The sequence below is a fragment of the Chenopodium album genome, chromosome 13, assembly GCF_948465745.1.
Source record: "Chenopodium album chromosome 13, dcCheAlbu1.1, whole genome shotgun sequence".
In the NCBI taxonomy this organism is placed as follows: domain Eukaryota; kingdom Viridiplantae; phylum Streptophyta; class Magnoliopsida; order Caryophyllales; family Amaranthaceae; genus Chenopodium; species Chenopodium album.
In genome coordinates this window covers 48,974,509-48,999,234 of record NC_137846.1, presented here as the reverse complement: position 1 = coordinate 48,999,234, position 24,726 = coordinate 48,974,509, and the positions used below count along the sequence as shown (strand labels likewise).

Sequence of the window (24,726 nt, the reverse complement as noted above, 5' to 3'; positions counted from 1 at the left end):
AGTTCATGTTTATGAGAATGTCTCATGAACTCTACTTACTGAACCCCTTCCATGACCAAGGTATGAGAGTCATACTAAGGTTTTTGGATTGAAGCAAGTTATGTAATTTTAGTTGTGTATGTTTTGAGAAAGCATATTACAAAAGTAAATACATTAGCTTGCAGAATTATGTTTATCAATTGAAACAAAGTTTCAATCTTATTTAATCGTGGTTTCAAGATTAAATAATATGTCCAAAATAATTATGAATTGATGGGCTCACTAGGTTGATGACCTTTTGAATGAAACCCCACAGGTGAACTAAATTCATATATTATTTAAGTTCCTAGTTCGGAATCATTAAATTGGACATAAATGATTTCCAATAATGAACTAGCATGTTAAGATTGATTGGATAGCGCAGTTTCATGGGCTATAGGAGCGTAGTGATGCTCGGTCAATCACATGGATATGCATGAATGATGCATGATCGAACTATAGACCTACTTTGAAGTTCAAGTATAGAGCTTCCGGATATATTAGTGGATTCCTTTGACATGAGTGGAACATTGATCTCATTCAATGATTGTTTTAACTGTGGTACATTCAAACGTCTGGCCGTAACTGGAGATTATAAAGGATGTTTCCCGGTTACTTCATGAGTTGAGTGGGAGCTTTGGTTGCCATAAGATTGGATTGAGTCTACCTATTTAATTAGGAATGTGTCTTGGCTCCTTGAAGAGGGAGAATTCAGAAAATGCATGGCCGTGCTCAAATGGATTACATTGTAACCATTTGTTTTGTAATTCTAACTCAGATTTCAAGAAAAGATTTGTAGATTAATATGATCACGACATAAGATGCAATCATATTATCAAATCGACACACATTGACTTAAGGAATTTGAATATTGCGCACTTGTCTCAGACAAGTGGGAGATTGAAGGAGTTATGTCTTCGATAAGTGCAATTACTAGATATATCAAGGATCACTATTATGGAGATAATAAGTTCGTTCTTTTGGGGTGTCATCCTCTGTTGCTAGACTATGAGAGATGATCTTTGGACTAGTCAAATAATCCAAAGCTCTTTAGAATGGATCCTATGAGGTCACACAACAAGGGTATTGGGTTAAACAAGTAAGAGGCCCATTAATGGGCCTCATGAGATTATGACATACCATGTAGAGTGTTGGGCTAGAGTAGTGTGTTTTGGATAAGGGTTTTGGGCTTTTGACATGGGCTCTTATTTAGAGATATGATCTATAAATAAGATCCATGCCTAGGGTTTGTAGCAAGCAGTCATAATTCACACACTGTGAATTTTGACATCAAGGCAACCAATCCCAAAACCCTAAAACACTCTCCTCTCTCACGGCCCTCCCCTCTCCCTTTCACGTCCGTACGTGCGGCGCCCCTCATGGTGGCTCGTGGTGTTCGTCATGGTGGTTCATGGTTAGCTCGTGTCTCTCTTCTCCGTTGAAGGTTGATTGAAGCGTTCAGTCACGACTAACTAGCATTAGTGGAGGTTTAACTTGTGCCCGTGGACCAAGTAGAGGAATCACGCTTGGGGTTCTTTATCTCCCTTTGTTCTTGCTCGATCGCACGTGGAATCACGCTTCAAAGGTACAATTATTTGTTCTTTATGTGTTATGCATTAGATCCTTGGATTAGGTACTGTATGAATATGATTCATGTTATTTCCACTGCGTAGTACCTATAAACTCCTACAGCTTCTCCGGGAGGGGAAAAATCACCTTTATTTTTGGACAATCTATAATTTGTAGTTGGCAAAGGTGGGAAAAACTGCATCTCCCGAATTCTATTATCCCTCTTAAATCAGGCAGATCACAAAGATATATGTTCTCAATGAAAGATCCTTGTTGTGGCCCTGACGATGACGATGACGCTGATGATATGTATTTTAACCCATTGCAGTGATGTATATTCATCTCCTTTAAGTCTGTAGCCAAACCCAAGGTGGGAAAAACATCTCCCAGGTTTCTTCTATTCACATCACATTTATATATATCCAGCATTTCAATTGTTGCCGGGAGCATATAAGTGGTTTCGTCATCTTCTACTATTGCCCCTGCTACCCACACTTCTTTCTCATATCTCCTAAGAAAATAATCATCATCTAGATCTATAATTGCTTTGTACGATTTTGGGTCATGAAGCCAAAAACTGTAGCAACTTAATGACGATGGTAAAGATTGAATAAGCTTATTGAAGCCAGTGCTGTCAGATACATCCCATGGCAAATAGGTCACCTTTTCCAAACACTTTAAATTTTCAATCCCGTCTGGAGCCTTTTCAAGCATCTCAGCAAAATCAAGATCTAGCACCCTCAAATTTGAAAGCTTTGCTAGTGACGGCACATACGTTAGCTCACGACATCCTGCAAGTAAGAGCGCCCTTAAATTTGTCAAATCAGAAACACTCTCTGGTAAGCTCTCAATTTCAGTAAGAGATAAATTAAGAACGGTGAAGGATCGCATGTGCATAAGGAATGATTCTGGGATCCCCCTTAGAGGATTATCATTAAGCAACAGCACAGTAATTTCTGGGGTTAAAGGTGCCATACCATTTGGAATCTCCGCAATTATGTTATAACTCAAAGACACCTTTACCAAATCCTGGCTCCACTGCTCCTCTTCTGGTACTTCTCGCAGTTGAAGTCCTGATTTTGTCACGAAACTAGGATATACTTTTGTGATCATAATAGCCAGATCTCTCATCAAATCATGCATCTTAACACACTCAGAACCAAGAAAACCAGTGCATGCTTCCAACAAGCATGAGTTTATCAGTTTATTCAAGATTGTATGGCCCTTGTTCAGCTGCTTTGATCTGCTCCCTACATCATCCAGCAATCCTTCCATAATCCAATCATCTATTAGCTCCTCCCTTTCTATCTTATCGTCTTCAGGATAAAGTATGCAACTTAAGAAGCAATTCTGCAGCCTTTGGTCATTCAGGCGATTATAACTGTACTTTAATACTGAAAACACGTATTCTTCCATGTCACTCTGCTCACAAGAAGATTGTCTCAGCTCAGTTAAAGCATCATTCCATACAAAGACATCATTCACATCAGTCATACTCCGAGCCATAGTAGCAATTGCAAGTGGCAAACCACCACACTCTTTGGCAATTAATCTTGCGATTCCTTTTGCTTCCTCTGTAAGTTTGTCATAGTGCCCAAGCTTGTCGACAAACAAGTTCCAAGCTTCACCTTCTGGGAGAACTTTTGTCTCGATGACAAAGCCTTTGCATCCCATTTCTTGACACACTTTACGTGAACGACTACTTAAAATGATCTTGCAACTGCTTCCTTCAATAGGAAAATCGATATCCTTTCCTAAGAATGGATTCCATTTCCACATGTCATCTAAGAAAAGTACAGTCGGACCCATCGTGGATAATCGTTTGTGCAAAAGAGCTGCTCTCTTCCTATCATCACCTTCTCCAGAAAGATCAACACCAAGCTCTTTAGCAATTTCATTTTGCAGTTTGAGCTCATCGCAGTTTTGTGAGACAGTTACCCAGTAAGGACGTCCAAAGATGTCTTCCTGTTTAAGCACCTCGCTGTATATCCACCTCAACATAGTAGTTTTCCCTACACCTCTCATCCCACACACACCAATAATGCAGCGTTCATTATTTTCCAACCATTCAAGAATAGTTGCAGTGTTCAATGCAAACATTTCCCCTGCTGGATTCTTTGATGAGAGCGGAAATTCTATTGGGCTATCATCAGGCAATACATATCCATGCGGAAAGTTACCCTGCTGCAACAGTTCATCAACTTGTGAAGTGATGAGCTCTGTGCTTTTACCATCTGTTGCTAAGTTCTGAACCTCGTCTCTAATACGATTCACATCTGCCAACCATTGGTTAACTTCCATCCTTCGCTTCTTTTTTGGCTGAATCTCATCATGCTTAAGTTCTGTAAACACATCAATTGCTCGGGCAAATAGACTTCTCAGTTTGCATCTGAGGGCCTCATTCATGCAAAACACACCAGGATCATTAGATAATAGCCAATCCAACTGACATATGGGCTGGGAGCTGGAAGCTGAAGAAGACCCTTGCTCGTGATCATAAATCACTATACTATCATGAGTTGCTTTCCTTTTCTTGTTTCCTGGATGATCATTATCATGCTCAAGCTCTGTATCAAAGGACGGTTGTTGGCGGATCAAAGCTGGCACAAGTATAGTTTGATCATCATCATTAATCGTGCCTTCTTCGGGGGTATCATCCCCGTGTATATCACCAGATTCTCCAGCAGAGTTACTGAAAAGCCAACTTCCAAACCAGCCTATGAATTTGCGGATTCCCATTAAATTGCTGGAGGTTTGGTTACACTGTTTCTCACCACCTACTTTGGCTTCTTCTTACAGTGCTAGAGTGAGAAAAAGAGACAAAGTCAGCAATCCTGTTAACTATGAAAGCTTCAACATTTAAGTCTACCTTTTCATGCTAAGTAAATTAAAAGCACACATCAGATCATGCACTTGATTAGGGTTGAACAAAAGTACTTCTCCCTTTGGATTATTATTTTTCTAAATTTCCTTTTTTATTGTTAATTACGAAGTACACTTTATATTACCTTTGAAAGCTTTTTTTTTTTTCCCTTCTCATTTTCAAGACAGCTTACTATGCTTCACAATTTCAAGTGTTTTTTTTATTTCATTTTCTAAAATGATTTGGACCATAATTGTGTAAATACAATAATAATCAACAATAACAAATAAAATTATTTTAGTACAAATATATAACCGGAGGTGTCAATAAAGTCATTAGAGTTCAGGTTAGGGTAGGGTTGAATTTCAATCGTCATTTCGTTGTTCAAGAGAGTTCCTAACCAGTCCCGGTAAAATCAAGAACCAGCCCCTGTGTGTTTCCTCCTTATGATCAACGGGCATAGTTTATGTCGTTAAAATTGCAAGCAAACAGGTAAACATGTTTGAATTACAAGTTCCAGCTAATAGGTGATCGGATTTATAGTTTGCTTCCAAGCTAAGTGTTCAATACCAAACAGCGGAAAATGAGGCTCCTAGAATTCAATCATAGTTATGATCTCACACATTGTAATAGCTAATAGCTTAAAGGCAAAGGCCATTTTTGGACTTCGAATGTGTTGTACTGTTGTGTAAAGGTTTCATATGCCCTAGTAACCTATGCTCCTTACTTTATTTTTTTTTTGTTATTTACAAAACTCTTATTTAATCAATACATGATGAGCCGAATGTCATAAAAATACGAAGTATGCAAGTAAAAAATAAAAAGGCACAAGCAACTTTAGCTGGCTATGTAGCCTTGAATCTCTCACTAGTATCAGTCAAGGGTCTCAATAACGCCTTTTAAAGGTAGATCAGCAAGCTGGCTATGTAGCCTTGAATCTCTCACTAGTATCAGTCAAGGGTCTCAATAACGCCTTTTAAAGGTAGATCAGCAGGTACATTGAGTCATAGAATAGATTATAAAAGGAGAGCAAGAAAGATTAAAATCTCCTCACCTTGATTTGAAATTGCTGGTTCCAGTGTAATCCCCTTAGCCAGAACCTTGGCTACAATAGTCAAATGATTTCCTTGGCCTTTAAATATTGCAAGAGTGGTGAGCTGAAGTAGAAAAACAGAAGCAATTAGAATTCAGGATTTTGTTTGAGTTTAAAACACGAAAAAAATAGACTACAATCAATCAAAGCCTTAATCCCAAAAGTGGGGTCGGCTAACATGAACCAAATTTGATTATTCCGTGTAGTCATCAACATAAATCTTTCTCCTCCATCCCTTACGATCCAAAACTTCATCCTCACGTAAATCCATGCACTTCATATCCTTCCTCACTCCTTCCAACCAAGTCATCTTTGGTCTCCCTCTTCCTCGTTTAATCCCTCCATGGTCCCACTCTTCCACTCTTCGCACCGGTGCACCCTCGGGTCTCCGTCTTACATGTCCAAACCAACGCAGACGATTTTCCCTTAATTTATCTACAATGCCCGCCACACCTACTTTCTTGCGAATAACCTCATTTCTGATTCTATCTCTTAAAGTGTTTCCACACATCCACCTTAACATGCGCATTTCCGTAACCTCCATCTTTTTAATATGCTCTTTCTTAGAAGCCCAACATTCTGTACCATAGAGCAACACTGGTCTTATGGCAGTCCTGTAGAATTTTCCCTTCAACTTTAAGGGAATGCTGCGGTCGCATAACACTCCCGTGGCCGCTCTCCATTTAAGCCACCCTGACTTAATCCTGTGGGTCACGTCTTGATCAATGTCACCATTCTTCTGGATGATCGACCCTAGGTACTTAAAACATTCACTCATGGTCAAATCCTTTCCATCCAAACTCACCACTTCATTGCTTGTCCCCCTCTGAGTGCCAAAACGACATACCAAATATTCAGTCTTACTCCGACTTAGCTTAAACCCTCTAGATTCCAACCTTTGCCTCCATTGCTCCAACTTGACATTAACCCCATCCTTAGTCTCATCCACCAAAACGATATCATCTGCGAACAGCATACACCATGGAACCTCATCTTGAATTGGTCTAGTTAATTCATCTAGAACCGTTGCAAAAAGAAAAGGGCTTAATGCAGACCCTTGATGCAATCCGATTGTAATAGGGAAATCTTTTGTCAACCCTCCGCATGTCCTCACATTTGTTGACACATCCCGATACATATCCTTAACTAGGTCTACATACCTTCGTGGGATACCTTTCTTCAACATTGCCCACCAAAGTATCTCTCTTGGCACCTTGTCATATGCCTTCTCTAAATCAATAAAGACCATACGAAAAAAATAGACTAAGAACAGCAAAAATGGTTTGTCCAAAAAAAAAAAACAAACAAAACAGAATAGCAAAAATGGAGTATATTAAAACACCATAAGGCATTATTACAAATCAATGGTTTGGTACAACCGTAGTCTAAATTATTGGAGGTAAAGGTGCAAAGCAATTAATTAATTAATTAATTAATTAATTAAGATCACTAGGTTTACAATTTATGAAAAAAAATTCAAAGAAAATAAACATAGGGAAATAATTCTACAATTTATCACTCTATCTTAGCTTCTAGTGCACTATGAACACTAATATTTTCACAAATTCTGTTTTTATTTAAGAATGACAAAAAAGAACATTAAGGCCAAAGAAAAATCGATTGGAGTTTACCAGAGCAATACCCATGCATCATAGTTGCTACAATATATTTTTAAAAGAGAAATCATGGCATAATAATATATCAGCATTTGGGAACTGGGAGAACCTTGGGAAAACTGTAATGAAATAATTTGTTGGACCTTTGTAGACTAAAGAATATTGAATAAACAATAGAAGAAGGATAATGATATTTCTTAAGACATGAAGCTACGACATGAGGCAACTATAAGAAGAATATGGCAACTGAAAGAGAGAAAAAAAAAAAAGGATTAAGACGTAAATTGTGTACCTCAATCAGTCTTGATTTTTTCTCAATTTCAAGCAAATCTGAGTACACTACTGTAGATGAGCTGATATCAGATTGAAGCTATGCCGCAGCCCACAAGAGCTTCTAGAAAATGCAGTAGAAAACGGAACTGGCTCAATAACGTAGAAGAAGAAAAAACCAGAATAAATATGAGTAATTGATGAGTATACAAGAACTAAATATTTGCAGTACAAAAAAAAAATCCCAGCCATTACAATGATGAACTTATACTTTAAAACCCTGCCAAATAAGACTTCAGAAGGGTAATATAATCTCTCCTGCCTATCTACTGAATGTACTAGTCCTTTTTGTCTTCTTAACTATATAAGTATAATAGAGTCCTGCCTCAATTATAGGAATTTTGACCAATAATCAGGTCCTTAGAAAACTCAGTTTATGCAATCACTGAAAATTGGTTTATTAATAATAGCTCCATGGAATGAAATTAAATAAAAAATTTATATTTCTCCATGTTTAAATCATAAAACTAGTAGATAATTGTTACTGTTATTGAAATATTTTAATAATTGTGGCATAATTTATCAGCCTTTGGAAGGGGAAAATCCTTGGGAAAACTGTACATAATGAAATAATTTAATGGACCTTTCATAGACAAGAGAATTTCGAATGAAGATTTAGAAAACGATTATGAGATTTCTTAAGAAATGAAGCAACTGAAACAGCAAACAAAAGGAGGAGTAACTAGTAAGTGATGTACCTCTAGTTGCCCGGATTTTTTTTTGTCAATTTCAATAAAATCGTAGTAAACTCATGTAGATTTGTAGAAGACGGGCTGAATTCAGATTGAAGTTGAGCCTCTTGAACAGCTTCCACAAAACAGAGCTGGATGAATAACCTAGCAGAAGAAAGAAAAAAAAAATTATATATGAGAATACAGAAAGTACATATAGATATCCAACTGAATTTCAGCCATTTTGAGTATGATAAGGAAGAAAGTGGAAATGTGAAAACATAAAATTGATCTTTTACTAGAAAAAGTAGGAAGATTGTAATTAAGTGAAAGGTATTGCTTTACTATTCAGACTTCAGAAAGGTAAAACAATCTCTCCTGCCTTATATTTCTGAAATGAGCCCTGAAATAGGAAAAGTGACCAATAATCAGGTCCTACAAAATTCAGAATGTATGCAATATGACTGAATATGGTTACTGAAAAAAAAAAAAAAAAAATAGATGGTATGAAATAAAAATAATCTTTATAAATCTGAACTCCATTTTTCTATATGTTTGACACAATAAACTGGTAAATCATTGTAACGAAATGAAAAACATTAGCAACAAAATAATCTCATTAGTCATTACCATAGCCTCATAAAGCACACTACACTTTGTTTTGAAATTACATATTCTTTCTCTGACTTTTTCTACTCTAATGTGATTGTCTAATTTGACTTAACTCCGCCTTTTTTTTTTAACAACCAAAACTCCGACTTGTTACACATTAATGTATAAGAAAAAACATTATCAAATGGAAACATATTATATTGGGAAATTTTCTGTTTTGAGAAACAAATTTGTTTCTCATAATGGCATTTTCGTGAATAAATCAATAACTTTTTCATTATTGTGGGCTCCACAATTAAATAAAGTTGTTGATTTATTTACGAAAATGTCATATGACCATGAGAAATTGGGGCATCCTCATATTATATTTATCTTATGGAGTAATGTGCAAATATGAATAGAAAGATCTGGTATTGTATGAATTTTTCTGGCGTGGTCTGACTTTTTTAGTGTGGACATGTGGTCTAAAAGCCTAAATTAATGGTGTAGTACCTTAATTAGAAAGAGGAATAGCTAGCTTTACTTACCAATTATCCATTAATAAATCACCAATAACAATACTCAACAAAAATGCATAAACTCTTCAAATCTTTTAAATTAGGGACCAGTAATCCCCCAAATTTGTGTATGGAGTATTAATTCTAACAATTACAAGTTAAGATCTCAAAAAAAAAAACAAACAAACAAACAAAAAAACCTTGAACATTATGTTTGTTAGAAACGAAAAGGCTAACAGCTTCATAAAGCTAAAAATTAAGCAAATTTTGAATGAGATTATGTAACACATTCAAGAATCAAGAATAAGGAAATCAGATTAATTAAAATGAGAAAGCAGAAGAATATTCGTATACACCTGTGCTGTGATTTCATTTTTTCCACCGGTATTTATCAGAATTCAGAAAGTCTAGTGGTGAAATTTTGTGTATCAAAGATGAAACTAAAATACAAGTGAATGTTTGATCTTACACAAATATATACAGTAAGAATCCAAGTCTCCAATTGACTTAAGTTACTAAATAAGTAAATAGTAAACAGTCAAAAAGTTGTTTTGTGAATTTCCTTAAAATTACTAGGAAACTTCTTTTTTTCGTCCAATAATGTAGGGTTATGCCTACTTAGGGTCTTTTCTGTCAGCTTAATTTCAATTCAGTTCATTTTAGTTTAGTTCAATTCAGTTCTAATCAGTTCAATTCAGTTTTTAATTTCCTTTTCTCATAAACAATTCATTTCACCTCTATTCAGTTCAGTTCAGCCCCAATCAATTCAGTTTATTTCAATTTATGTTTCGTAAATCAGAACAATTAGACGGTGCAAGACTGCAAGTGTTAAAAAAATAACTTATTCATGCTCTGATTTCGACTTGTATGGATATAAAAATTTAGTATAACTCAACTTTGAATTGACCCCACTAAACCCAATCGGCCGACCTGAGTATTTAAATTGACATTTCTACCTCAAAGTAAAAGGGAGGTAGTCTCTACCCTCAACCATCATCAATTGATAGGATTTAAATCTCAAACCTCTATACTAGGATATTAGTTAAAAAAAACTTACCAAGTGAGTCACATTTTGTCAATACTAAAACACTTAGAAGAAACTTCTTAGTAATGGGGCTTAGATTATGCGTCAAATTTACTACTCTTTTTGTTTCATAATCATAGTAGCAATTTAACTAGAATACGTGTTAATGTATAACTTAATTTGACCATTAAAATTTACAATTACTTCTTATATACAAAAATCACTAATGTGTAATCCCAGTCATTGTCCCGAAATGTTAATTTGAGTAATTTTTTTAAAAGTATGATTTTTTTGGTATAAATAATTTGAAATGTAATGTTGAATAGCGGATAGATTATAAAGAGTTTTATAAGTCTCTTGTATATTTGTTTAATGATTTTAAGAGTTCAACCTCATACCTCAAAAGCAAAAATTTCCAAGGTATGGTGTTTTAGAAATCATCTAGGGGGAAGATGGGTATCAAATAAAGAAAAAAAAAATCATTTCATTCTTCTACCAAACATATGATATTAAGAATCAAGTTTCAAACTTATACCACTATAGTTGCATTCTTGGTTGTAATACCCCTTTTATGGAGTTAGTGTTGACGTAGCCAATATTTTTTTGATCCAACGAAAAAAAAAATGTGGCTACATTCAGTGTTTAACACTAACACCACAAGGGGGTGTTAACATAGCCACTTTGTAGTACGTAGTGTACGTAGTTTGAACTTTGATCAATAAAAATTCTCCTCTTGCTAAGACACAAAAAGGACAGTTATTAGCACATAGACCCCTTCTTAGACAAAAAATTTCCTATTATTTATTTAGATAAATTAGGTCTTAATTTTGAGAGAAGACAAGCTAATTATAATTGTGTATCTTTCTTTCTAAGAAAAATAATAATTTTGTACATTATTATTGAAAACAAGATAATTAACTTTTTATTGACGGAAGATAATTAGCTTGTTCAAATAGTGAGTAATACAATTTACCTTCCTAGCTAGGGTGTCATCAATTTGTTCATAAAACACAAGTACAATCATGCTCAAACTGTCTTATTTTATTGCTAGACATAACCAATTATGTTAGAGCTTATTAGTCAAAATAGGAAAAGTAAAATGAGAAGGATACATTTTAATCGCTACAACATGTTTATAAGAACTGATTATTATGATCATGTAACTTATATATGTGGTTGTAGTTGCTCGATATTCCTCTACAGACTGGTTGGTCAAAAAGTGTGGCCCGTAGAAGGCCATGTGCAAGGTGCCCCTTAGCACAGGACCCCCAATTTAAAGGGCCCAAATTTTTTTCCACTTATTATTTAAAAAAATAAATAAAAATAAATAAATAAATAAAACAAATGTTGTTTTTATCGCCAGAAGACAGCAAAGAGGAAGGAGAAGCAACATTCACGCATTCAACTTTCCCAATTCCCATAATCCCATTCAATCAATTCAACCTTCCATATTAATTTCTCCATGTTTCCAAATTCCTCCCTAATTACATTAATCATGGAAAATTGTATTGCATATTTTCCCAGAATTTCAACGGAAAAAAAAAATAAACTCAGTCAAGAAATCAATTTCAATCTTCCGAATTTCTTGTTATCAAACGGTAATTATTTTCCCATATATATGGGTTATCTTCCATTCAATCATCTTCATCTATCTATTCCCAATTGATACAATTATACTTTATACAAAATCAAAAACAAATTGAAGGGTTGAAGCAATTTTTTTTTTTTTTAGGGGAACGAATTGAAGCAATCGATTTTAGGTAAATTTTTTATTTTTGTTTTTAATTATTTCTGGGTTTGATAATTTCAATTGAAGCAATTTTTATTTCATTTTTTTAAAATTTTTCGGCCCTGCTTTGAAAGTTTGAAGTTTGAATGCTTCGTGTCTGTGTCTTCTGGTAAATTTTTTATTTTTGTTTTTAATTAATTCTTGGTTTGATAATTTCAATTGATGAATTGAAGCAATTTTTATTTCATTTTTTTTTAATTTTTCGGCCCTGCTCGTGTCATCGTGTTGCAACAGAGACATTAATAGAGACATTAATTTTTTATTTTTGCTAATAATATCTGGAAAAGTGGAAATTCTAGACTATTGCACGCTATTAATCTAATTAGATGTATCGTAAAAATGTACAATTAATCTAACATCCTACAAATACATACTGTGGTTGTTTAGATGAATGGCATTCAAAACAGAACCAATGCACAGCTAATCAATCATAAAACAAATTCAATCAATAATTATATACGAATGAATGAATGAATTAAAATTATACAATCATCTGACATCAAAATCAAAGGAATGGATGCTCTAAGATTCGTAAACATATATAGCAGATTTGATTGATTGATATACAAAAAATGGGAGACTAGTTTTGTATCTAACAATTTTATTTTTTGAAGGTCCAAATTGGTCGTATTCTTTTGAAAAAAGATTGAGAATCAATGTTATCGAGTAATTCGCCAATTCGTCCAATTGATTGAAATAAAGCTTCTGCTTTCCAGGTTTTTTCAATCCATATATATGATACTGTAATTTTTTTTTTGAGATTTTGAGATTATGCCTTGTAACACCCCCAAATCTCCCTCTACGTAAATACTATATTTATACGTATACAAATACCGTAGAGATAGACTTGGGCGTATTACCGCCACGTGAAAACGTAAGGCTTAATTAATTACTCAAATTGCAGCGGAAAAATAACTAACTTTTATTAATAATATGAATAACCATAATAACTGTTTCAAAATAAACCAATAAAAACTTGTCCATACATAAATAAAATTAATTCCTATCTATGTGATCCCAATCCCTACTCTAGTATGCGTACGAACAACTTCACACCTGAAATCAAGACTGCTTACCAAAATGGTAAACAGGGCGAACCAAAACAAAAAGGAAAACAAATTAGCAAAAACGCTAAGTACGTATAAGTGCAAGGCATGTAAATACTTTTATTAGGCAAACATGCTTTCGAAATAACCATTTAAATTTAAACCTGTCACGAGTCATTTTCCAAAATTAAACTTTCCAAAAATAATTAAACCTTCTAAGGGTAGTAATATCCATCAATAAAAGCTTTCCAAACCAATAGATTTCCAATTTATAAACTTCTCAATTTTTGATATATTTCTAAAGCAATTTTCCTCACCTAAGTGTGCACACCCCCCAAGCAAGTTATACTATACTCGAGGAAAGACCAGATCATACAAAGCTCATGGTCTTACTTAACCAGTCCCGGGTAGAGGGACAATTAAAATATCAAATACTCAGGCTTACAATGAGCTACAAATTAATTAAACCAAGTGATTTATAAATCAAACAACTTTTATTAAATCGATCAACATTTAGAGATCAAACCTTCAAATCATAAAATTATATACTTTAACTTGTCATGAAAATTGTTAACTTAAATATTCATACGCAACATTTATTCAAACAATCATTAAAACAAACATTATACAAAACACGCATTCAAAAATTGTATCAAGGACCTAGCCACCTATACGTACCTTGATCACGAGAACAAAAAGGTACGACTACTAAACTTGACCACGATCGGGAGACTCCTCCTACACAAATAAAATAACCTTAATTAATATAAGGTTAACAAAATAACACAAAACCAAAAACACCATTCTATTGTGCATGAACTACCTAAATATTAACCTTTATCAAAATAGTGCTAATAGTATAGTTGGGTGGTCGTTGGTGGCGGAAGAGGTAGTTGTTCGGTGGTAACAACTTAGTTATGGGTTGCAGAGTTTATTTCAGCTAGATAGAGTAAGAAGAAGGGGTGATGAGATAGAGATCGAGTAGAGAAGAGGATTTCTGATTTTTGGTGTGAGGAATTTGTGAAGTGTTGAGGGTCTATTTATAGTGTTTAAGGGGTAGTAAGATAGAGTTAAAGGAAGATTGAGATTAACATGGGAACATGGTAAATGTAAGTTTGTCAAATGAATATGAGTGAAATTTAGTCTAGGTTAATTTACGTGGAAAAGAAACTAATGAAAGATATTAGAGAAAAAGTAAGATAGGTGTTAATTGGTTAGGGAGATAAGATAGGAAGTAATATAGATTAAGATGCTTAGCTTAACAAAGGTTGTTGGAGATAAAAGAATCACCCAATTCTCACGGCCATTTTTTTTTTTTTTTTTTTTTTTTTGAAATCATAGTTTAATATAATGATTTGAAGTAAAAATATTAGATAATATCAAACTAAAATAGTTGTATATCATAAAATATAAACTAACCAAAATAATTAATTATTATTGATTTAATGTACTAAGATAAATAATTAAATACTTATTTTTGGCGCCAAAAATTAATTTTGGCTCCTAATTCAAATAATCAAATAAATTATTAAAATATTTATTTAATATTTATTTTCAAAGTTTCGGGGTATTACATGCCTCCTAGAAAGTATGAATCTGGGTCTCAAAAGCGTAACAAAAAGAGAAAATTAGAAGTGTTAATTAATTCTCAAAAAGGTTCTCTTGATAAATTCCTTATAAAAGAACCTCAAGTTCCTCTTGTTGAGCCCGTTGATGATGTCCCTATTGAGAATAATAATGTTCATGTTGATGATATTAATAATGTTAATGTTGATCTTGTTAGTGATATGCCTATTGCGGAGAATGTTGATGATGTGGATAATATTTTTGATGATGTGCCTAGTGTTAATTGCAATGTTGACGATGTGCCTATTGAGAATGATAATAATGCTAAAAATATTGATGATATGCCTTCTGATAATTATAATGTTGATCATCGTGAAACGAGTTATGTGTCTATTATATATGATCCTAGAGTTTGGAATGGTCTTGATTCTAAAATGATTGATTTATTAGTGAAAAATGGTCCTAAAAGAGATAATTCTATTGTGAAAGGTCCTAAAGATAAATCTTCAAGACGATTTACGGATAACTTATAGACTAGAGTTTTATCAAACGGTGAGAAATGTGATAGGGATTGGCTTGTTTATTCCAAAGATCTTGATAGAGTCTATTGTTTTTGCTGTAAAATATTTAAAAAAGGGATGGGAAGAGGACAACTGAAAATGAAGGATTTTCAGATTGGGGGCATGTAGGCTTTAGACTTAAAGAGCATGAGACAAGCATAGATCATGTTAAGAATATGACTACTTGGTATGAGTTGCGTCTTAGGTTTCAAAAGAATCAAACTATTGATAAGACGACTCAAATGCTAATTGAAAAGGAAAAAGACCATTGGAAGTAAGTAATGGAAAGAATTATTTCAATTGTCAAATTTCTTGCCAAACATAATCTAGCCTTTCGTGGTTCAAATGGGAAACTATACCAAAAAAGTAATGGTAATTTTTTGGGCTTGATTGAAATGTTGGCCGAGTTTGACCCAATCATTCAAGAACATGTCAACCGTATTACTAATAATGATATTCACTTTCATTATTTAGGTCATACAATTCAAAACGAGTTAATACTTTTGCATGGTTCTGCAATAAAAAAATGAAATCATTAGAAAGATAAAACAAGCAAAATATTTCTCGGTAATTCTTGATTGTACTCCCGATGTTAGCCATCAAGAGCAAATGTCATTGATATTAAGATATGTGAATGTCTCTAATTGTAATGTTTGCATTGAGGAATCTTTCTTAGGATTTTTGAATGTAAATGATACAACTGGCCAAGGGCTTTTTGATGTTTCACAAAATGAATTAAAAATTTTTGATCTTGATATAATGGATGTGCGAGGACAAGGCTATGATAATGGATCTAATATGAACGGAAAACATCAAGGTGTTTAAAAGAAATTTTTGGATTTAAATTCTAATGCTTTTTATACTCCTTGTGGTTGTCATAGTTTAAACTTGACATTATGTGATATGGCTAACACATGTAGTAAAGCTAGAGACTTTTTTGGAGTCATCCAACGTATATATACAATTTTTACAGCTTCTACTAAGAGATGGCAAATCTTGAAAGACAATGTAAAAGGACTAACTATTAAGTCTTTGTCATCTACTCGTTGGGAAAGTCGTGTTGAAAGTGTTAAGGCTATTAGATTTCAAATATCAGATATACGAGAAGCTTTACTTCAAGTAGCCGATAGCAATGATAAGGATTACAATATAAAGAGTGAAGCTAAATCCTTAGCAAATAATGAGCTTGGTGATTTTGAGTTTTTAATTGCAATAGTAATTTGGTATGAAATATTATTTGCAATTAATTTAGTAAGCAAGCTATTACAATCAAAGGATATGCTTATTGATAAGGCTATTAAAAAAATAAGAGGGTTGATTTCTTTTTTTGAGGGGTATAGAGAAACTGGTTTTTATGATGCTTTGAGTAAGGCTAAGGACATTGCTATTGAAATGGATATTGATCCTATATCCTTACCCTATAAAAGCACCAACACTCAAAAAATGGGTTTCCTTATGAACAGTGTACTACCCAATTTGCCCCTATATTTGTACTACCATTTCCTTATCTACAGTGTTGTGACTGATTTGCCCTCGAAAAAATGCATGTGCCTTATGCCTGCCAACTCACTGGCCACGTGTAGGGGTGGGTATAACGTGTCTGAGTGTGTATGACAAGGTGGGTGATTAAAGGTTTCATCTTTGCTTGATTTCTGGACACTTACCGTTGCTAATCATTGATTCAATTTGAGCTTTGCTTGATTTCTGGACACTTACCGTTGCTAATCAATGATTCAATTCGAGCTTACTTGCGATTTGCATGAATGTAAGGCTCAATTAGAGCTTAGTTTGATTTCTGGACACTTACCGTTGCTGATCAGTGATTCAATTAGAACTTACTTGCGATTTGCATGAATGTAAGGTTAATTCCTCAATTTTAGTTATTTGTTTGCTTAGCTGATTAATTTTTGCCTATGGTTATTTCTTCGTTTAACTATTGATTAATGTACCTTTGTGGGATTTACAGCAGTTCAGCTATTGTGAAAATGGATTTGGGAGGACTAAATTGTTTGATCCTTTTTATGGTGAGCTTCTTAGTTATCCATTGATCTATTGTTTTGCATGATGTGTGAGAGGGTTTGAGAGAGATTAGGCTATTGTTTGGTTTGCTCAAGTGTTGGGAAGTACGGTTAGTGTTTTAGTTTTGAGAGGATTAATTTGCTGTTTGGCTTTTCAAATCAAAATTAAATCATTTTTATTTCTGGTTGCAGCTGTTGTTCAAGTGTTGGGAGGTGGGATTAAGGTATGTAAAAAGAATACTTTGATATTTTTTGAAATAAGCAAATTGTTAATTTTTCCTTATTGTGAACTACATTAGATTTTGTATATTTAGTTTGGGGTGTCATGATTACTTTATTTGATTTTTGCTTAGGCCTTTCACACAATTTTTGCTTTTACAGCTGTTTCTTTTATGCTGGCCGCAGCTCAGTCTTTTACCCAGTGGTTTTAAGATGGTGACCTTTATTAGCTATCGGTCTAGCACTTTCATACCAATGGGTAAATGCTTTCCTCTTCTAAGCCAATACTGATACAAGGCTCATCTAATTACCTGCTATGTATGGCTTAGTTTGTTTGCATTTGTTTGTCTTCTACTGCTTTGTGTTAGCATTTGTGTTACCATAAATTAAGGATACAAGCCAGTTCATCTGGTCTCCCTCATCTTCATTTTGCAGCAAAAACAAAAAAAAAAAAAAAAAAAAAAAGAAAAACAACTACACACACCATAGCATAGTCCCATGGAGGAGGTTACATTAGAGGTAATCATGAAATTGGATAGAGGCTTCTTTGCTGTAGTAATGACATTACATCTCTGGAAAACTAATCTTTGATATCACTGACCATGAACACAGAACATATATGAACTTGCTTCAAGGATTTCTTCAGAATCATGACATTTTTAAACTTGACAAATGATTACATTGTTTGGATTAACTTGGCATGGTTAAATTGGTAGCCATTATTAAAATTAATTGGCTTCTGTGCACACAATATTTCACCAGCTTGGTTGCTTAACAAACTTTGTGTGATTTATTGAACAGCAGTTAGTTTAAGTATAGTCTATATATTAGTGATGAAGTAAAGATTTAGTGCATTTGTGTTGGTAGAGGATGGCTAATTAGCCTGGCATTTTTGTGTGTGGGCTGTCTTTTTAAGTCTTCTTTGGTTTAAAGTAAGTGTGGAATCTGGAATTTGTAACATGGGCTACCTTAGGCTATGGTTTACATGTTTTTATTGTTGATGATAAATCATGCAATTGTTATTGTAAAAGGGATCAGTTTTTGGTGAAGATATTGAATATTAATTTTGCTTTTTGCTACTTCTGTTGCAGAGTTATGAGCTTGCAATGGGTGGAGGTGCAGGTTCTCCTGTAAGTACTCCATTATTTACAGTTATGTTGATTTGCTTTTTTTTTGGAAAGGGGGTTTGGAGAATTGCATTGCATTGCTGTTTTTGTTCAGTGTTGGTTTCGATGGTTTTAGTTAGTATGTAATGACTTTGTTGTGTTATCTATATCATGTGTTACATGCTTTGGTGGGTTTGTTTGTTTTTTTTTGTTGCCTTTTCAAAGGGCCAACTATATTGATTTGTTGTTTTGTGTATTATGTGTAGCTTGGCTTGGTAAGTTGCTTGCATTAGTTAGTATGTGGAGAGTGCTTTGTTGTTTTAAATGGGGTATGTTTTGCATGCTTTAGTAACTAGCTTTGTTGTTCTTTTGTGATATAATCGCATTAGCTATTTAGATGGTTTTGTTGTGTGCGCTCGATTTAGACTAGCCTCTGTCTGTGTCTTCCATTTTGTGTGTTCAGGGTAATGTGTTACATGCTTTGGTAATCAGCTTTGTTGTTCTTCTGTGGTGTAATTGCAAGAACTATTTAGCTTGTTTTTTTGTTTACCATGCATTTAGCCTTGCCTCTGTCTGTGTCTTCCAACAACACATGTTTCACTACCTTACACCTGTAGCTCAAGTGATAAGATGTCGCTGCACCAGTGTTAGCTACAATAGCATGTTTCTTATGTTATGGTATGCACACAGGTGGGTGGTCCTGGCACTCGAAAAGTGTCTATTTCTTTTTCCTGCCTGCTCCAGCAAGTTGTGGAGTATCTGAAAATTCCTCAGCCAGCTTACTACTTGGTTGATGCAAGGAAGAATGCTGTGAAGCTTGTCTTGGAGACTGACCCAGGCTTGGGTTTCTATGTTTATGAGGGTGGCCCAGCTAAAACAGTAGGAGAATCGCGTGAAATAGCTGCTGAAAAAGGTGTTCGTTCACTTAGGATGGAGTACAACATTCAGGTTGAGGACTTGACTTCTAAGAAAATTAAGAAGCTCCAACGCTGTGAATTTCTCTACCAGATGAAACGCATTGAGCTCGAGTCAATGGAAAGGGAGGCAGGGAAGGTGCCAGTCAAGTGGCCAGATGTGCCAAACCACAAGCGCTGCAAGAAATATGTGTGCATTGATTACATGGATGTTCTGCGCACTCTAACTGTGGAGACTAAAGCACGTGTTTCGGCTGTGAACACTTTCAAGCTAGGACCAGAAAAGTTTATTTCATGGCTTACGATTTATGCTCCTACAATTGCTACTGGAATGGAATGCGTTTTTAGTGTTGCTTGTGCTGACTGCAAGGCTACCAAACAAGAGGCTGCTAGGAGGGCTGTAGATTTCCTGCGCACTGCATACAATCTTGACATAGTTGATTTGAACTATGGCAATGGGGTTTATGCTGGTATTAAGTGTTCCTTGGCTAGGGAAAGTTACTTAGCAGCTAAAGAACGTGTATTGGGGATTCAAGGTGCTCTGCACTTAGCTCCTTTTTTAGGTGAAGATGGCTGCATAACACCTAAGTCTGCTGTGCACAAGATTCCAACACCTGCTCTTCCTCCACCTCCACCTCGCAAGCCAAAAGCTAGGTCATCTTTTAGTGACCGCTTCACTCATGAGCCATTTGCAGTGCCTCCTGAGTTGGACACCTTGTTTAAGCGGAGGAAGTTTGATTAGGGATCAGAGTGAAGCTACATAAGACCTTGTTTTGCTGGCTTACATGTTTTGTTTGTGTGTTCCTATAGGGCCTTAGATATGGCATATTAGCTTAGTGTGCTGCTTGTATTCCAGCTTATTTTGTACTGCTTTATGTGTTAGTTTTATTGGCAAGACATGGTGGATGTTTTCCCAAAATATAATGTACTCCAGCCTTTTGAGCTTTGATTAATGAAGTCTAATTTTCTTGCCATTGATCGTATTTTATGAAAATTCTTGTTCTATTGTTAAGTATGCACAACATGGTTAAGCATTACATTTTAGCAATTTGATCAGAGTGCAATTTTCCCTTGACAGGTTATATAGCTGCAGATGCATTGTAACACTGTTCCATTTATCGAAAGCCTCTGCAACGCCTATTTGCAACTTCTTGCTGTCACTAGCTCAGTTTATATTCCCACTATGCGTACATCCGAGTTCCTTTGCTTGTTTTATTTGTCTTTCATGCAATTCAAAGCAGCTTATAGATTATCTATTACTATTAAGCTGCAATCATTGTATTTTGGTTTTTTTAAATGAGAATGCTTTGTTGGTATCCAGATCGTGCTTTGGTTAAAAAAAAACCCTTGCAAAAAACTAGGCTTAGCAAACGTTTACAGATGATACAAGCTATGTCTCAGACCCCTGCTCCTATGAGGTGTTAGCTTGTTTTTCTTATCCCATGCTAAATAAATATTTTTGTTACTCTGAATTTTTAGGTTTTTGCTTGTTTTTAACAAGATTTTCCTATTGTTCAATATAGGGAGTTGGATGAAACAAGTTCTGCCACACATCAGCAGGAAAAAGCTAGACAGATTGAGCCTGAAGTTGCTTATGTAGGGCATTCTACCAACATAGTGGCTGGAAATTCAGCTGCCCAGTTTAATAGTAAGCACAGTTGTTTATGTTTGCTATTTGCAATATTTGGCAGAATTAACTGAGTGAGGTTAGGGACTGAGCTAGGTAAAACAACTACGCAGGCTGCCTGTATTTGGATAGCATTAAGGTAAGGTTCATTGTAGCTGAGATTATTTAGCTTTGCATTTGAATGGCAGATTTTTCGTTTACAGGCCCACAACTATTGGCTGCTGATTCAACTTTAGCTAACATAGCACAGGCTGTGAGGACAGATATTAGCAGCGCTCCCTCAGACCGGTTCATGTTGTATAGGCAACTTCCTGAGAATTCAAGGTCTAGCAAACGTAAGCGAGCACTAGCGGCTACGGAACAAGAGCCTGCGTCAGTGAGGTGCTTTACTTTTGCTTACCACAAGAACACATGCCTTGCTATATTTCTGTGTTTCTACTGATATTGGTGTTATGCTTTTTTTTCGTTTGCTATACAGAGAAATAGGTGAAACAAGTGCCCAGGGAACAAAACAAACACAGGCAAAAAACAACAGTAAGGCTTCCTTAAATGAAACTTTGTTTTTTTAAAGCGTCTTTGCCCATTTGAAAACAGGTTAAAGGCCAGGTATATTTGTTACTAAAATAGTCAGCTCATTGCATAAAAAAAACTTGCTCAATTATATGAGACAGATTAAGTGAATATTATGTGATGCCTGATTACATTAGACCAACTTAACCACTACATGTTTAGTGTTCCTGTAACTTAACATGTAATTTTCATATCACAGAGAAAAATACTGCAGCTTCTAAAAAAAAAGGAGTCAAGCAAGCCACGGTTAAAAAGCCCAGTACGTTTTCCTATGCATATTTTTACTAAGTTATTTGCTTATTTTTTGCAATGTACTATGCTGATAGATTGGCTTGGCATGCTTGGTTGAATATCAGAACCTCCAGCAGCTGTTGTTGGCTTAAAATTTCCTGCAGCACCTTTGAAACTGAAATCCCCTTCCATTTGCCCACATTGCAGTGCAAAAAAATTTGAACATGAATCACTTCATTTCTGCTGTGGAAATGGATCTGTTAAACTAGCCACTAATGAATACCCCCCTGCACTATATAGACTTTTAACATCTGATGAGGAAGATGCATCACACTTCAGACAATACATTCGATTATATAACAACTTATTTGCATTTAGCTCATTAGGTGGTAGATATGATGGCAGCATACACAAAGGAATATATGTTTTTAAATTGCATGGACAAATTTATCATAACTTGTCTGATTTAATCCCTGATGAACTAGGCCCTAGATATTTACAGCTCTATTTTTATGATGGCCAATTTGAGTCAGCTGCTAGAGTAGACTGCTTTAAACAAGTAAGGCAAGATATTATAGACATACTTATGGAAGTATCTGCTCAAAATCCTTATGCTCGCTTTTTCAGATCATTAAAAGACCTTGACATTCAAGAAGATACACAAATTACTATCAATAAAAACACCGTTTTAGACCAGCGGGTTTATAATGCACCCACAACAGATGAAGTGGCTGCGATTTGGCCTGAAAACAGTTCATCAAGCGAGTCCAATGGCCCATACATCACAGTCAGAGGAAAGTCAACAGATTCTCATCGCATATACCATAATTATGGATGCTATGATCCCTTGCAGTATCCACTCCTATTCCCACATGGTGATTGTGGCTGGGGTCAGGGTCTTGCCAAAGACAGCGGTTCAGGAGAGCAGCAAACAGACCCCATTACATCTTCAGCAGTGCATACAGAGGAAGATGCCCTTGCACAGGAAGCTAACCGTGAGTTTCATCTGCCTGAAGTTTTATTGCAGAGTGTCCTTTTCATTTTATGTTGCTGTTCACACAAATCATGCTTCTTTAAATGCAGGTTTAGCGGACGCAGGTGGTGCTTCAACTCGGCATATTTCTGCCCGTGAGTACTATGCTTACAAATTGCAATGCCGCCCAAACAATATGCTCCTGCGTGCAGGCCGATGTTTGCAGCAATATATAGTTGACATGTATGTGAAGATTGAGAACACACGCCTAGACTACTTTCGCCACAATCAGCAAACAATCAGAGCTGATTTGTATCAGGGGATTTTGGATTCCATTGAAAGTGGTGAAACAAATTCTATAAATGTCGGACGGCGAGTTATTTTACCCCCAACCTTTATTGGTGGTCCGCGAGACATGAAGCGGCGATACCTGAATGCCATTGCTTTGGTTCAACGCTTTGGCAAGCCTGATTTGTTTCTCACAATCACTTGTAATGCAAACTGGCCAGAGATCAAAGCAGAACTAGCTCCTGGAGAAACAGCTCAGAACCGCCCAGAACTTGTTGCCCGTATATTTCGATCAAAATTAATCTGTTTAAAAAAACAAATCATGAAGAAACAAATTTTCGAGAAAGTGGCTGCTATGATATATGTCATTGAATTTCAAAAAAGAGGTCTTCCACATGCACATTTCCTTATTATCCTGAAGCCTGATTACAAATTGAAAACACCTTCTGATTTTGATCATTTTGTATCTGCTGAGCTACCACCCCACAGCTCCCCAGATCTACGGAAAATAATAGTGCGCCATATGATGCATGGCCCCTGTGGAGAAGCAAACCCTAAATGTGCATGTATGGTTGCCAAAAATGATAACTCTGCCTCATGCAAATATGGCTACCCAAAACAATTCTTAGAAGAAACAACAAACCATAATGATGGATATCCAGTGTACAAGAGACAGCATACAGGAGAAAGTGTACGAATTTGAGGTTCAAACCTTGATAATCGCTGGGTTATTCCATACAACCCATACCTTTCCGCGTTGTTTGACTGTCACCTCAATGTAGAAGTTTGCTCATCTATTCAGGCTGTTAAGTACTTATACAAATATGTTTACAAAGGGCATGACAGAGTATCTTTTAATGTTGTTGGTGAAGAAAATCAAGCCGTAGATGAAATTCAAAGGTTTCAGTCTGGTCGATGGGTTTCACCATGTGAGGCAGCTTGGAGGATTTTCGGCTTTGACTTATTTGAGATGCACCCCCCTGTGCAGCACCTTGCAGTGCATTTGGAAAACATGCAAACAGTTCAGTTAAGGAGTCATGAGCAGCTTGATTCTGTGGTGTTGAATGAACGAAGATCCAGAACTCAACTAACAGAATTCTTCAAAGCAAATGCAGCCTCACCTCGAGGTACAGGATATCTCTATAGCGAATTCATTGAACATTTCAGGTGGGATGCCACTGCAAAGGCATAGTTTCAGAGACAAAACAAGAAACTGGTCATAGGTCGGCTGGCATGTGTTACACCTGCAGAAGGAGAACGTTTCTTTTTGCGGCTGCTTCTTGGCAATGTACGCAGTCCTAAATCGTTTTCTGACCTCCGGACTGTGAATGGAGTGCTATGTGCCACTTTCCATGAAGCAGCTATTAAAAGAGGGCTCTTTGAAGAAGACAATGTTGTTTATTCATGTTTGTCTGAAGCTGCAGAAATTCATATGCCAGGAGCCTTACGTCGGCTATTTGCAGCTGTGTTGGTCTTCTGCGCTCCGAGCAACCCACGTACACTATGGCAGCACTTCTATAATGATT

At 35.5% G+C, this 24,726-nt stretch overlaps 1 protein-coding gene and 1 long non-coding RNA gene across 2 annotated transcripts in view; one reads left to right on the top strand and one right to left on the bottom strand.

The window, feature by feature from the left end:
* Positions 1-1,704: 1,704 nt before the first annotated feature.
* On the bottom strand, positions 1,705-4,326 carry LOC145575632 (putative disease resistance protein At1g61300). Its single transcript, XM_081633466.1, has one exon. The coding sequence runs from the start codon at positions 4,324-4,326 to the stop codon at positions 1,705-1,707; it is 2,622 nt and encodes an 873-aa protein (XP_081489592.1).
* Positions 4,327-11,648: 7,322 nt separating this feature from the next.
* Positions 11,649-24,726, top strand: part of LOC145576787 (uncharacterized) — a 28,291-nt gene continuing 15,213 nt past the window's right edge. Inside the window, exons 1-2 of the long non-coding RNA XR_014098554.1 lie at positions 11,649-12,053; positions 12,697-12,798. This is a non-coding gene — a long non-coding RNA (uncharacterized LOC145576787). The remainder of the gene's footprint in view (positions 12,054-12,696; positions 12,799-24,726) is intronic.

Coding starts and splice junctions, on each gene's coding strand:
- LOC145575632 (XM_081633466.1), bottom strand. CDS start 4,326: ATGGGAATCCGCAAATTCATAGGCTGGTTTGGAAGTTGGCTTTTCAGT.